The 14,872-nt window shown below is 45.5% G+C and overlaps 2 protein-coding genes across 3 annotated transcripts; one reads left to right on the top strand and one right to left on the bottom strand.

Annotated features, from left to right (window-relative positions):
• Nucleotides 1-92: 92 nt before the first annotated feature.
• mars1 (methionyl-tRNA synthetase 1) lies at nt 93-10,992 on the top strand. 2 transcript variants are annotated; one of them, XM_077014103.1, is made up of 22 exons: nt 93-378; nt 773-863; nt 955-1,033; nt 1,596-1,727; nt 2,157-2,232; nt 2,375-2,559; nt 2,650-2,759; nt 3,028-3,144; nt 3,351-3,554; nt 3,673-3,874; nt 4,108-4,182; nt 4,354-4,524; nt 4,636-4,731; nt 4,882-4,999; nt 5,248-5,461; nt 5,694-5,825; nt 7,221-7,329; nt 7,591-7,779; nt 7,965-8,036; nt 8,474-8,500; nt 9,130-9,243; nt 9,609-10,992. In XM_077014103.1, the coding sequence occupies exons 1-22, from the start codon at nt 276-278 to the stop codon at nt 9,756-9,758; spliced, it is 2,766 nt and encodes a 921-aa protein (XP_076870218.1). In that variant the 5' UTR covers nt 93-275; the 3' UTR covers nt 9,759-10,992. The 2 variants fall into 2 exon arrangements, with proteins under 2 accessions (XP_076870218.1, XP_076870219.1); XM_077014104.1 differs by lacking the exon at nt 8,474-8,500 and having other exon boundaries at nt 94-378.
• Nucleotides 10,993-11,115: 123 nt separating this feature from the next.
• On the bottom strand, nt 11,116-14,872 carry ddit3 (DNA-damage-inducible transcript 3). The gene is made up of 4 exons (XM_077014106.1): nt 14,728-14,872; nt 13,052-13,117; nt 12,318-12,521; nt 11,116-12,092 (listed from the first exon to the last, which is right to left on the bottom strand). The coding sequence occupies exons 3-4, from the start codon at nt 12,456-12,458 to the stop codon at nt 11,415-11,417; spliced, it is 819 nt and encodes a 272-aa protein (XP_076870221.1). The 5' UTR covers nt 12,459-12,521; nt 13,052-13,117; nt 14,728-14,872; the 3' UTR covers nt 11,116-11,414.

Here is a 14,872-nt window from a genome sequence, read left to right as displayed (position 1 = left end):
GATTAGCGCAGAGACAAGCGTGTTTTCCGCGGCTTGCGTTATATCTGGGTATTGTAGTCCTCGCTACGCGCTGCTTCAACACACTTCAGCAGGTTTTCCAAGTCCGGAAAACTACAATTTCCCTTCTCAGTATTGGTGCCAAGTTGCATCAGCACGAGAAAACAGAAAAGCCGGCGGAGTTAAATGTCGTATGTTTTGCGATAGTGATATTCAGGTCTGACAGATCAGTAACTTTTGCTGCAGGTTAGCGGGATAAGACAAGAAGAAGGGGCCAAATGAAACTGTTTGTCAGCGAAGGGAACCCGCACTGTGTGAAGGTGTTAGCGGCGCTGGAAGTGACGGGAGTGAGATGTGAGGTGAAACTTGTCACGCACGAGGGTGAGTTAACTGGACAGCTAGCTAGCTAACCTGCTAACTGCGTCCTCAAAACTTCACGGTTGTAACGTTAACCAGCTTTAACGAGCTACAACGACACTACAGTTCCCTTTTGTAGAGGTTGTAGTTCAGTAGAGTACAGAGAAATGCTTTCACTGGAGTAGACATGGTTGAATTGATGTTAGCTAGCAAGCTAAATTAGCTAGCTAAACTGAGTTAAGCCAGACTCTCAATCTTAAACCCAACTCTGACATGTTGAGCTTTATCTAGGCGTATCCATGTGTGATCTTTCACATTTCACAGGATTAAGTGAGAATGAACTGTGTAACCACAGAGAAGGTGGTGTAATAGTCTGGTTACCATACTGCCTGACAGTACATTTCTCTCACTTTCTTAGATAAAGTGGTGCCCTTCCTGAATCGACCTGTCCTGCCTGTTTTGTTGCTATCAAATGGCCAAAACCTGTTCAGTCCGAATGCCATCTGCCAGTAGGTTTTTTATCGAAATCTAAAGACGAACAATAGATATCTTGCTCCAGGAAATGAAAGTGACTGACTGTCTTTGTCTTTTTATCCACAGGTACTTGTTTGAGGTCAGTGGGAAACAGGCCAGCGATTCCAGCAGTCAGTTCCTGGAGTGGGAGGCCACAGAACTGCAGGTGGGGATATGAATCGTGTTGTTCTTGTTTGTTGACGTGTGTGTGTCTTCCAGCTGCTTGAAAGGTCATTAAAGGGCAGCACCATCAGTGTTGATGCTGGGTTTGTGTCCACCCCAAATATTCTTGATCACACAACTCGTATAACCAATTGGGTCATGGGGAGATGTCGCGCCCATAGTTTCAAAATGTAAATGTACCCTGTGACTCTGCCTAGGGGAGTAAACGCAGGTGAGACTTTTCTAAATCCAGAAGAAGTAACTAAGAAGTAATTTCTTACCAACTAAACAAACTAAAATTTGACTTTAATTTGTAGCTTTTTAATCCTCTAAATTTCTTTAAGGACGTTTGTGCATGTAGAAATGTCGCACATGAAGGACATTTTTATATGAAAGTTGGTCAGTGTGAACGGCTTTAGCTATATGGGAATATCAACATTTTGCTCCGGTAATGAAAATTTGAGACCAAAATGAACTATTGCACAAATGTTCTCAAATCAGTGATAACCGTGAAAAGATGTGACATTCCTGCCTGTTCTTTCCTCCTGTTTTGTTTTTTTGTTTAGCCTGTGCTGATGCAGGCTCTCCACATGGTGGCGCTCCAGGGAAAGACTAGTGATGCTGGCCTGTTGCTGAAAGAACCCTTGAGCTGGCTGGAACAGTGCCTGAGTAAAAGGAGCTCGCAATTCCTGATTGCGGTAAGATGATGAGATGAAAGGCTTTATCTGTTATCTTTTGGGCAACATAGCTGAATTCCAGTGTTTTTCTGTTGGCGCACATTGCGATGTACACACATCTTCCATTCCAGTTTAAGTGCTTAGACACAGGACATGCGTTTACGAAGTTTGTTTTAGTATAACCCTAGACTGTTTGAAACTAGACTTGTTCTAAGGGGTCTGGTATGGATTTAGAAACTTGCAGTCATAGCCAGGCTAATCACTTGCAAATACTACCAATGCAGGCTCTTGCACCTGAGCGGTTCATGTAATTCAGGCCACCATGTGTTCGAATTCTCTCCTGGCTTTGTTTTGTTTTCTTTGCTTCGGTATTGCCTCTGGTTTGCTCCTCTGCTGTATGGCCATAGAGGAGTAGAAGGCTGCTGACCTTTGCTCCTTTCTCTGTGCCAGGACATCGTAGAAGTGGCGGACGTCGTGCTGTGGGCAGCGCTCTACCCGGTTCTGGCTGACCCAGGTTTTGGAGTTGGTAAGAACAACTGCAGTTACCCTTTTTATACGTGCATGTTTTGATGTTTTAATATCCAAGTCACTCTCTCTCTCTCTACCTCTCTCTCTCTCTCTCTACCCCCCCCCCCCCTCTCTCTCTCTCTCTCTCTCTACCTCTCTAGACGTAGGTGAGTTGCAGTTGGTGCGGGGTTGGTTCAAGCGCGTGGGTCTCCTCCCAGCCTGTGAGACGGCGAGTCAGAAGGTTCTGCAGGGCAAAGGTCTCGAGTCTCTGAAGACGTTCCTGCAGAAGCAGCCGGCTCCACACACACAGCAAAAGGACATCAGGTCTAGCACGGACGTCGTAGAGGTGCGCTGTCTTATCCTGTCTGATCTGGACCAGAGAAACGTGAGCGTGCACAACTGTGTCGAGGACTGTCCATAACGTGTTGTTCTTCAGACGGAAGACCAGGACCCCGTGATGACTGAGGAGGAGATAGAAGCAGCAGCAGAGGCCTGGAGTAAAGGACTCCCAGCCTGTCCAGACACCACGCAGAGGCAGCACCCCATGTAAGAATATAACACGTCTCCAACGTGGCAGCCCCACCCTGCGTAACAACTACTCAAATCACCTTGTAATACACGGACGACTTCGGCAGGACAAGCAATTCATTTCAGAGTTTAGTGAGAGCTGTTTGTGAATGTTATTAATGCATTTCAGTGTCTGTTTTCATTCATTTTTATTTATTTTTTTTACACGTACTAAACGATCCATAAAGGTTTGAGTCTGTGGTGTGATGTATGTGTTTACTGCCGTGTTTGTGTGGCATCTCCTCAGTCTGCCCCAGGAAGGAAAACGCAACGTGCTGGTCACTAGCGCCCTGCCCTATGTCAACAACGTACCCCACCTGGGCAACATCATTGGCTGCGTGCTCAGCGCTGACGTGTTTGCCAGGTACCGCCAGATCTCGGCGCTCGACTACATTCCCCCTTCCCTTTCTGTTCCAAACCGCCTTATGTGTCTCTGTATACTACGCGTGCATTTCAGGTAGCACAGGGAGAAAGACGTGTTTTTTATTTTTTTGGTCTCTCTCTCCCTTTTCCTCCCTTTCTTTCCTCTTTTCTCCTTTCCACCCACCCGTCGCCCGCCCACCCACCCAGGTACGGGCGCTTGCGAGGCTGGAACCTGCTGTATGTGTGTGGGACGGACGAGTACGGCACTGCCACGGAGAACAAGGCTCGCGAGGAGGGCCTGACGCCGCAGGAGATCTGTGACAAATACCACGCCGTTCACTCCGCCATCTACAAGTGGTTCCAGATCGACTTCGACTACTTCGGCCGCACCACCACCGATCGGCAGACTGAGTACGCCGAGTGACAGGAGTGTGACAGAGAGGCTTTTAGAAACGGTGTGATATCCCCTTTTCCAGTTTCATCACCATCTTTTGTGCGCTCTCTCTCGCTCCCTCTCTCTCTCTCTCAGAATCTCCCAGAACATCTTCTGGAGGCTGCACGAGCATGGCTTCCTACTGGAGGACACGGTGGAGCAGCTGCGTTGCGAGAACTGCCAGCGCTTCCTGGCCGACCGCTTCGTGGAGGGCGTGTGCCCCCACTGCAAGTTCCCCGAGGCCCGCGGGGACCAATGCGACAAGTGCGGCCGCCTCATCAACGCCGTGGAGCTGAAGGTGCGCTGGGCCACGCCCCTCCCCTCCACGCCCCTCCCCTCCACGCCCCTCCCCTCCCCCGCCCGCCACAAGCGTCAGGGACGCCTCTGAACACAGAGGAGCACTGCTCTGAGCCCTTCTACGGGCGTCTTTCAGAAGTCTCAGGGATGTTGTTTTGATATTTGGACACGTGCTGTTTGTGCTGAAGGCAGTGCGGTGCATAGAGTCGTAGATTAAAGGCTCTGTCCCTGTAGGAGCCCCAGTGCAAGGTGTGCGGCCAGACCCCTGTGATCCGCACCTCCAAACACCTCTTCCTGGACCTGCCCAAGGTAACGTCAGGATCATTGATAATGAAAAATAAAACGTGTGCATTTTATCCTTTCGCCTAATCTATATACGTGTGTGTGTGTGTGTGTGTGTGTGTGTGTGTGTGTGTGTGTGTGTGTGTGTGTGTGTGTGTGTGTGTGTGTGTACGTATGTACGTACATGCGCGCTCTTAGTTGGAAGGCGATTTGGAGCAGTGGCTGGAACGCTCACTGAGTTTGGGCGACTGGACCCCCAACGCGATGCACATCACGCGCTCGTGGATCCGGGACGGCCTGAAGCCGCGCTGCATCACGCGAGACCTGCGTTGGGGCACGCCCGTGCCACACCCCGACTACAGCAACAAGGCAGGACCGCACACGCCCACCTTCCCACACGCTACACGAATCCCCCCCCCCCCCCCCACGTTCCCACGCGCTCGTCTGACGCCTCTGCCCCCCCCGTTTGTTCATTTCCAGGTGTTTTATGTGTGGTTCGATGCTCCCATTGGCTACCTCTCCATAACTGCCAACTACACCAGCGAATGGGAGAAATGGTGGAAGAATCCTCAGCAGGTGTGATGCTCGCACCTCCGTGATGGTGTTGAACAGTTCTGTCCAGTTTCAGTCGTTGTTTTTGTGTGTGTTCATTTTTGGAGTGTGTGGGTGGATGTGTGTGTGCGCGCGTGCGTGCGCGTGCGCTTTCTTTTCATGTGCGTCCTGCAGGTGGAGCTATACAACTTCATGGCCAAGGACAATGTGCCGTTCCACAGTGTAGTTTTCCCCTGCTCGTTGCTTGGAGCGCAGGACAACTACACACTTGTCAACCATCTTATCGCTACAGGTGACTCAAACTTACACAGAGTGTTGGTGACAACAGCAGCACTACACACTACACACACACTACGCGACAAACAGTTTAGCTGATAATAATTGTGTTGAATGGAAAATTTCCTATGAACAGCGAAAAGATTTGACAATGCTACCAATTCTTAGAAGTGGAGATAAAGAGGTGTAGTACCTCTTTCTGAAATCAGAACCAATGATTAGTTATTATTATTCGTAAGATATGTATATTTGCTTTGCACACAGAGTACTTGAACTACGAAGACACCAAGTTCTCGAAGAGCCGCGGCGTTGGCGTGTTTGGCGACATGGCTAAAGACACGGGCATCGCGTCGGACGTGTGGCGATTCTACCTGCTCTACGTCCGACCCGAGAGTCAGGACTCCGCCTTCTCCTGGGCCGACATGGCTATAAAGAACAACTCCGAGCTCCTTAACAACCTGGGCAATTTCATTAACAGGTATATAGGTAAACGTACACACACACACACTCTGCCTCATCACGTATGGAGATTCATTTATTTGATACCATGGAGCAAGATTAATAACGGGCACGTGTGTGCCATGCCTAGACAAATGGCTATCTGCACACGTACAACCGACACGCGCACACGATGGTCTTGTGCAGCGGGATCGGTCGTGAGATCAGTTCCGAGACGTAGACGTGCCCCTGTGTGCGTGTGTGTGTCGCAGGGCAGGGATGTTTGTCAGCAGGTTCTTTGAGGGCTGTGTGCCTGAGATTGCGCTGCAGGACGAGGACAAGAGGCTGATCGCTCAGGTGTGCTGGGAGCTCCAGCACTATATCCAGCTGCTGGACAAAGTCAGGTCAGGAAACACACACTCTTTCTCACGAAAGGATTCAAATCAAGCCCCCATTATTTATTCCCCCCCCACCCCCCCATAATAACTGCTTGAAGCGTGTGCATTTGTTCATATGTAAATTAGGATCGTGTAATTAGGTGAAATAAATTAGACGTACAAAAACAAGATCTTTGACATGTCACATTAGTTAGTAATTAGATGCTTAACACTTTTTAAGCTTGTCAGACTTTGATTTTAATGAACTCGTATGAAGACTACTAGGCTTGTGAGGGCACTGGAATAAGAAACAACGTTTATTGCTCAAATTAAAAAGAAGAAACGATGGAAGAAATGTTTTTACATCTTTAGATGTAAGAAAAATTATTGTACCATACCTGTCATTATAAACGCAGTACACATGTCCCTTTTCCTAATAGCTATATCATTTTTTTAACTCATTGCTGTGAAATTTAATTTTTGTCACTCACAAGGTTAAAACAATGTCATTCAGTATTCTTCACTCTCTGACAAAATACACGAAGGAACAAATAACAATTTATTATGTACCAATTACAGTTTATCTTCTGTTTTATCTACATATCACTTATATTTCTTAAATGCAAATGTCTATCTATGCTGTCTGTAATATATATTTGAGGTATTGTTCCTCACAAACAGGGAATTTGAAGATTTAATGTCTTCCCAACGTCTAAATAAATGTGTCGTGGCCAACCTCATACGAGGAGTTGCATTATATAGTTGTGTGTATTATGTTGCATATTTTAGGTTCATTGCTAGGGAAACATCTAAGCAGGATATTTTTGTGTATATTTGAAGATGCATTTGTTAACATGTATGTAATTATAAGTATTATATTATCTATTATATTATTTAATGTTGTTAATTTAATTATTTAATGAATTTAAATAATACATGTAATTTTAAAATGAACTGGTTTATACATTTTTATAAAATGGAATTTTTGTAGAAAGTAAATCATAAATTGTACAGTCAGACCCATATGGTTTTTAGTTCAAAAACGTTTTAAGCTAAGTGACAATTTTATAAATAAGTGAGTATACAATAATTTATATTTAAAAAAATACTTAGAATTTACTTCAGTTGGTCCCATTGGTCTAAAATTGATGCCCACGATGTCATTGCAAACAGGTTATCATGTCTGTTTTTCCAAAAAGAAAAAAGTATCACATTTAAAAGAATATTTACCTTTTGCTACATTGTCCATATTACATTTGTTACCTGTAAAGTCGGCGGTCAAATGTGCTAAGACTAATCTGACTTTTTTCTTTTTTTTTTTGCCTAAAATGGAGATTAGAAATATGACAACAGATTTTTAAGTGCATTTCATAATCTGCACCATAAATATCTGTCTGCTCATTTCTTATTGGTTGTTGCCAGGATCCGTGATGCCCTAAAGTGCATTCTCAACATCTCTCGCCATGGCAACCAGTATATCCAGGTTAACGAACCTTGGAAAAAGATCAAAGGGGGAGACAATGACAGGCAAGTACACGGGAGCCACCGTGCGACTACGGTCGGGGCCCCTTCAGTCAGCCAAGGGCTCACGGAACTTCACGCAAAAATTTCGCAAAGTTGTAACGAAAATAATTTAATAGTCATATTAATGTTGTTTTTAAGTAATGTAAATAATTCCATCAATAAACATTCCATCATGGAACACCTGCATCACAATAGTGTCATGATGTTCGTACTGTTTGACCCCCAACTTGTGCTTATTTGTGTGTGTGTTTGTGTGCTCTCTAGGCAGCGTGCGGGCACGGTGACTGGAGTGTCCGTGAACGTGGCGTGTCTCCTGTCGGCCATGTTGGAGCCGTACATGCCGACGGTCAGCGAGACCATCCGCACCCAGCTGCGGGCACCCGTCCACACCGCAGCCATGCTGCATGCCCACCCGCGCTTCCTCTGCACCCTCACAGCCGGCCACCGCATTGGCACGGTAACGATCCTGTAATAAACGTGTAACTACGCTCTCATTGCACGTGGCTTTTTCAGATTCACGACGACTTCGTTGCAAACTCAAAATTGCGTCTTTTTTTTTTTTTTCGTTTGTTTGTTTTTTGTTTTGTTTTTTTTTGTCTTTGATGTTTATGACCATCCTATCTGACTGCATTCTCCTACCAGGTCAGCCCCTTGTTCCAGAAACTGGAGTCTGAGCAGATCGAGGCTCTGAGGAAGAGGTTTGGAGGACAGCAGGTCTGTACACACCCGCCGGTGCACTTAGTTGGAAAGTCACAGGAAAACGCAGATTTTCTTTAAAGTCATGGTCAAATGTGAGAAAATAAAGACGTGGTTTGATGAAGAGTCGTAATACGGAGGGATGCTGAAGCAGGACGATGTGTCTGGACGTTACATCATCACGGAGCGGAATAGCAAGCTCCAATCACACCTGTTGCAACATTTTTTTTATTTATTTATATTTTAAGTGGGAGACAGGACAAGATATTTTAAGACCCAGTCAGGTGTCATTGCACCTTCAGAAACAAAGACCCCACCCCCATTACGGTGCAGGGGTACACAGCGTATTTACCCTGCTCTCAGTCCCCCTCCAGTCCTGGGTCATCCCCGCTGCTGCAGCCTTAAACGTTCTCTTTCTCTTCTCTTACTTCTCTCAATTGAAACCCCCTTTTCAGCCGGAGGAGGAGACCCTCGCAGGAGAGGTAGATCTGAGTGGGGCTGTCACGTGCTTTTGTCTCCCCGCGCCGTAACCTCCAGTCGCGCGCCGCGTGTGAAATTGGTCGGGCGGCCGTGGCGCGCGGCGGTGCCGTGATCAAAGCCCAGCCAGTTACCACCTTGCCTTAATATTGTTCTATCCCCCCCCCTTCCTTCTCAACTTGGAAGGCGGTTTGCCTCTGGCCATGCTGGGGGGCATTAAAATAAGAAAAGTTCGTTTAAAGCGCGGATCTTAGACCGAATCAGCAGGCAGACTGGCCTGGGCGTGAGCACGAGCGATGGGACCGGCACTCTCGCGGTCCCGATTAGTGCTAATGTTTACTAAAATGCTTGCGCGTGTGGATTTTGGCATCTAAGCATTACTATTAATTTTGAAAATAGCCAACGATTTATTTGACTTTCATTTGCGATGTTCGCATGGGTGCATGTGCGCATGTTACTGGTATGTCCTTCTGGGTTTTTTTTATTTTGGGGTTTTTTTTTTTGTTTTGTTGTTTTTAATATATATATTATTGTTATTATTATAATTATTTGATTTAATTTTTATAAGCTTTTCTGTCTGAAGCGTGTGCATGTGGCGGTGTTCTGCGTCCTAACGAGTGTGCTCCCTGCTCAGGTCACCAGCAACGTAGTCAAACCTGCAGCGCCCAGGGCTACGGCCGCTAATGGCAGCGTGAGTGCCGCGGATCCACAGAGAGCCGCTCAGCTGGTCGCTGCTGTGGAAGAGCAGGTCACTACACACACACACACACACACACACACACACACACACGTGCGCATAGACACACCAGTCAGAATCTGTGGTGGTGCACATCAGACATAATGGGAAAGGCCTGTCTTACTTGCTCTGTATTCAATAACATGGTAACAAATAATAAATGATGGTGTGATACTCCGATTATTGACCACAGTTGATTTTCCCTTAGTCTTAATAATAGACTAGTTTAACAGTTTAGTACACTGTCCGTAAATGACTGCGTGTGTGTGTGTGTGTGTGTGTGTGTGTGTGTGTGTGTGCGTGCGTGCGCGCGTGCATGTACGGGTGTGTATTCCCGACAAACAAAATCCGTTGACGTGCTGATTGTGTGTGTGTAGGGCGGTAAAGTGCGCGCTCTGAAGGCTCAGAAGGCAGAGAAGAGCATAATCACTGCGGAGGTCGCTAAACTCCTCGAGCTGAAGAAGGAGCTCGCTCTGGCTGAAGGCAAGAACTCCGAGCCCTCCGCTCAGAAAGGACAGAAGAAGTGAAGGAAGAGCCAGAGGACACGGAGACTCCATTCGGCAGCAGGAGGTACACAGTGCAGGGACGTTTGCTCAAATTGGGATCAGTGTGCACAAGAAGGCGTTTAAAGCCCTGGCCAGCCTTCACAGAAACGTCTAAAGAGCCGTGGGAGCCGTTAGAATACAAACACTGTCAAACGGTAACACGTCCCCTCGTGCGTACTGTGGGGAAGTTCCTTCTGGTTATTTTCACATAGCCAGTATTTCCAATATTTCCAGTTCTTCACCACTGTAGAAACGCCATGCAGGTCTCGGCCTTTGCAAATTCAATAAAATGTGTGCGTTTTTGTCATTTGGATTATTTTATAAGTGTTTCTCACTGTTTACGTTATGAATCACAAATAATACTAAATCAAAGAATCCAAAATGCTTGAATTTGATTTCAAATTTTATTTAAAAAATTGTCCAGTACAATAAGCAAAGACAAAATGAAGTACTAACAAAATGTTTACTATGCAAATACAGCCATTTGTCATGCATGCATATTTTAATTGTTACACAATACTACTACTACTACTACAGTATGACATGATTATACATAATGACAGATTACATAGATAAATACAATATAAAAATAAGTGTGAATCAAAGTTGACTGCACATTGTAATACAGCTAATTCTATTAAAAATTAAAAAAGAAGAAAAAGATTTAAAAAATCAGTGAAAACAAAGATTACATCTGACCACATTTCTACCTTTTATCCAAACATCCAGACATACACGCTTAGAGGCCTTGGCTTTAGCTGAGCATCAGAAAAAAAATATTATTTAAAAAGAAAAGCATACTGCAAATGCAAACGCTCTAAAAAACAGTCCTGAGCTATTAATCTCTGCGTGAACTAGGCGTGGCTTTATCATGTTTATAGTGTTTATGAGCCCTTAAGTATTAATGATAAAAGGTTAATGATGAACTACATCTGTCCATGGATTACAATGAAATGCACCTAGAATCCTTGTTATAACCATTTTACAGTTCTGCAAATCTTTAAAGGTTAAACGGACAAATAAACAGCACTTGGGTTTTAGGTACTTGGGTTTTAGGTCCCACCATAAATGTGCTAAGCATTTGCCAGTTACACCCACCCCAGGAGTCTATTACAATTTTATAAACTGTCCTATTACACAGTCTTCTATAGTTCTCATGAATTCAATGTGTTGTGGGTTTTGAGCTTGTTAAAGATGATAAATCCACAGCCAGATATCTGTGTTGCAAAACAGATATTACATTACAAAAAAAGGCGCCCATTATTGAAGCTTTTTCTTACAGTATTAACTCCAAATGCAGGGTCCATATTTCTTTCTATGGCTAAATCAGACTTCGTGCTTTTTCTCTCACACACTCTCTCTGTCTCTCTGTGTCTGTGTCTCTCTCTCTCTCTCTCTCTCTCTCTCTCTCTCTCTCTCTCTCTCTCTCTCTCTCTCTCTGTCTCTCTATTCTTGGGGGAGACTCTTAATGAAACCCTTTCTCCCCCAGTTCCCACTTGTCATTTCCTCTCTCATCCCGCTAATTGTACGTTTCATGGTCACCACTCCACTCTTTTACACTTATTCCTTCCTTTTGAAAGCACTCTCTCACACTCACTCTTCATCTGCCTCAAACACTCCCCTTGGCTTCGGCGCGCCTCACTTCCTGGTGTTGACGAGCCTCTCGATGAGCGCCCGCCGCGTCCGCTGGACCTCCTCGCCCAGCCGCTCGATCTCGGCCTTGAGCCGCTCGTTCTGGTCCGTCAGCTCCTGCACCTTGCGCTCGTTCTCCTGCTCCCGCTCTTTGCGGCTCTTCTTCCCCGAGGAGGGCGAGCCGAGGGCGCCGCCCCTTTTCCGCTTGCCCAGGCGGGAGGACGCGGAGGCCGGCGAGGACAGGGGAGGCGAGGACGGGGGCGAGCAGTTGAGGGACGGCGACTGGGAGGCCGAGGACGATGAGCAGGACGAGGAGTCCGGGACGGTGGGCAGCTCCTCCTCGCTGGCGGCCGGGGAGGCGGGTGAGGGGTGCGGGGGGTGGTGGTGGTGGTGGTAGCCGCCCGTGACCATGACAGCGCCGGTCTCCACCAGACCGACTCCTCCCTCGCTTAGGAGCTCGAAGAACTCCGGGGGGAGCAGGTCTCCGCCACCCGAGCTCCCCGCCTCCCCTGACCCGCGCCTCTCCTCCTGCACCGGGGGGCTGAGGCCGGCAGCCGGGGGGTGGCTGGGGAGTGGTGGTGGGTGCTCCTCCATCACACGCTGCACCCCCTCCCCCCACACCTGACCCTCCGTCAGCCAGGTGAGGGAGCAGCTTTCCAGAACGTCCAGGAACTCCGGCTCCTTCTGCACACGCAGGAGAGAGGAGAGGAGAAACCAACACGTCATGAGAAGAAGTCATCAATCAACAACCGTTAATTAATGAAAAAACAAATTTTAAAAAATCGTTACAAAGGACAAAAAAACCAGTTAGACGAAAAAGCATTTACAGAGGACAGAAAGGATGAGGAAGTGCGTAACATTGGAGACGGTAGAGCCGAGATGGCGGACGGTGCGTTCGGCGTGACTGACCTCGGCGCAGGGCGGGGCACGTGTGTGCTTGGCCCCACCTGCATCGGAGCCCAGTATATCCTGCAGGTCCTCATACCACGCCTCCAACTCTGCACCACACAGCGGCCCCACGCCAGGGGGGTACAGCCACTCCGCAGTCATCTCACCAATCAGCCACTACGCACAGACACGATTCGATACGCTCCCACACCCAGCACACCAGACCTGGCCCAGATAAAATAAATAAATAAATATAAGAATTTGCAAATGGAAGAGGTGGTGGGAGGGGGGGGATAAAACTCCAGACGCTCTTGCGAGAGCGCGGCGCCTCGTACGTCCACCGAAAAACGAGCTCACGTTGAGTACGGTTTCAGGTGTGAGTAGCTGCAGAGGTTACTGGGAGTATATCGAAACTGTGGCGGCCAATCATCACCAAGATCGAGATTGACAGATTAAGACCTTCAGTGTTGTAAGGACACTCAGTGGCCAGAGGGAGTTACTGCAGAAATCACAGCAGTTCAGCAGTAACCTTTCTGAACCAGACGGCTCCGCATGCAAGGAAGCACAGCAGAGAATTGCTGTGATATTCTCAAGCAAATTCAGCAGGAATAAAACGGCTACAAAGATGCAGGAAAAAGTAAAACCACATATAAGCGAAATATATCATTTCTATCTACTATTACTGAGATATCCAGAGCTATCAGGATGTTCAGAAAGTTAAAACACAAGAGAAGGCTACAACACAACACGCTTACCTTAAAAGTGTTTCTTCTTAATCAAGTATGGTTGTGGGTTGTCGGTGATATTTTATCCCAGAAATTCTAGAAAATTATGAATAAATGAATAATTAAATTAAAGTAAGGAAACATTTAATGCTTGTTGTAACTGAACATTTCTAGGAGAACACGTTAAACCATTCCCTGAGCCGCAGACAATAGGAGCAAAGCATTAATGAAGTACAGACTAGCTTTCTTTCAGAACAACTGAAGAGAAATGAGCCAGTTGTCAGATGCTAAATAATTTCAGTTATAAAATAAATGCTAACTAAATGTGTTTAGGGGAGAGAACACAATGTGTAACGAAGGAAATATGTTGGAAATATCCAGTGATTGAATTATTGAGTTTTACTGAATCCTGAATTTAACAATAATACAGCCAAATTTAGGTCATTGGTTTGTAAACAAAGGCGCATATAGCGCACGCGGGCGCCCCCTGTGTAAGTCTGAGATCTCAGACCATCTTTAAAAACATCTCGTCCCATCAAACTACAGCCGTGTCTTAGCTGTGCCTCTATACAGTCTCCTGGTAAGTCATTTAGGATCCTTGGATATATGTTCTATCATTTTCGAAACCAGTCGACTAAAAAAATCAATTTTACAATAAAACCGTTAAGTATCTGAAACGTGGAGTTCGAGTAGTTTTCGTGACGGCTTTTCTCTTTAAAAAAAATGAAATAATCTTGAGTCAAATCCACTGAAAATCTAGTCGTCCAGTTATTAAATAATATACCATATTATTAAATAATATATCATATTACAGTGTTCTGTAATACAGCCCAGGCTACAGGTTATAGCTGATGACGACTCCAGAGCTGGATAAATAGGTATAATGAATGATTAACTAACTCAAATTACGGCCGGTTCAACTGAATGCGTATTGACTGTAAAGACCTGTAAATAATATCATAACTTCAGTAAAGCTGAGGCTGTTCAGAGCCGGTACGGATCTGGTCAATGATTAAATAAAACTGAAAACCAGCCAATTACGTCATGGAATCAAAGTAGCGTCCAGGACGAGAGAAACAAAAGGAGAAAAAAGGAGGAAACTTCCAGTGGCAACTCGGTCATCTCCTAAAACTGTATAAAAAGTTATTTTAAAAAAGTGGTTTAATAAAAACAGTAAGAAAGTAAGGATAGAAAAGTAAAAAAAAATAGTGCTTTTGATTAATTAAGCTAGAGTGGTTTTCTAAATGTAGAAATGCATGGAACGAGCTATTGCATAACTAACTAAACCAACTAAACCCTTTTTAATGTAATGTTTTTTAATTAATTAATTTTTTTAAGTTATCCAAAGAAATTGCCAGTGATTTGATGAACTGACAACTGTCACTGGTGTGAAACTTTAGAAATTCAAAGCAGACTTGTTCTTTAAAAATCAAATTAGAAAAGTCCAGACATGTTTTTTCTTCAGACGTTCATTTAACCATTAATTAATGTAATATCGTGCTGGATGTTGGATATCGGCTATAAAAAGTCCCGTCAGTTTAGAGCTGGGAACAGCAACTGCGCTCCAAAAACAGCCGTGGGATAGTTGCCAAAACATGCACATTCTTGTTTTCCAAAAGGAAAAGATGGACTTTAAATCCCTGTCAAGAGCCCTCCAAAAAGTTACAAAAACTAACCTTTCAGCGAGAATAAAACGAAGAACTTACCCTTTTTCTTTTATTATGTCGTCTTCTCAACTGTCTTGGATTCGGGGTATGTGTGTATTTTTGTTGAGATTGCTGATAGCTCATGTTAACCATTGTTCAGTTGAAGTCACCGAGTGTGAATTTCGGAAACTCCCGGGGACTTTTA

The sequence above is a fragment of the Brachyhypopomus gauderio genome, chromosome 8 (genome assembly GCF_052324685.1).
Source record: "Brachyhypopomus gauderio isolate BG-103 chromosome 8, BGAUD_0.2, whole genome shotgun sequence".
Taxonomy (NCBI): Eukaryota; Metazoa; Chordata; class Actinopteri; order Gymnotiformes; family Hypopomidae; genus Brachyhypopomus; species Brachyhypopomus gauderio.
Note: the sequence above shows the minus strand (reverse complement) of the source record. Positions and strands in the feature narration are given on the sequence as shown.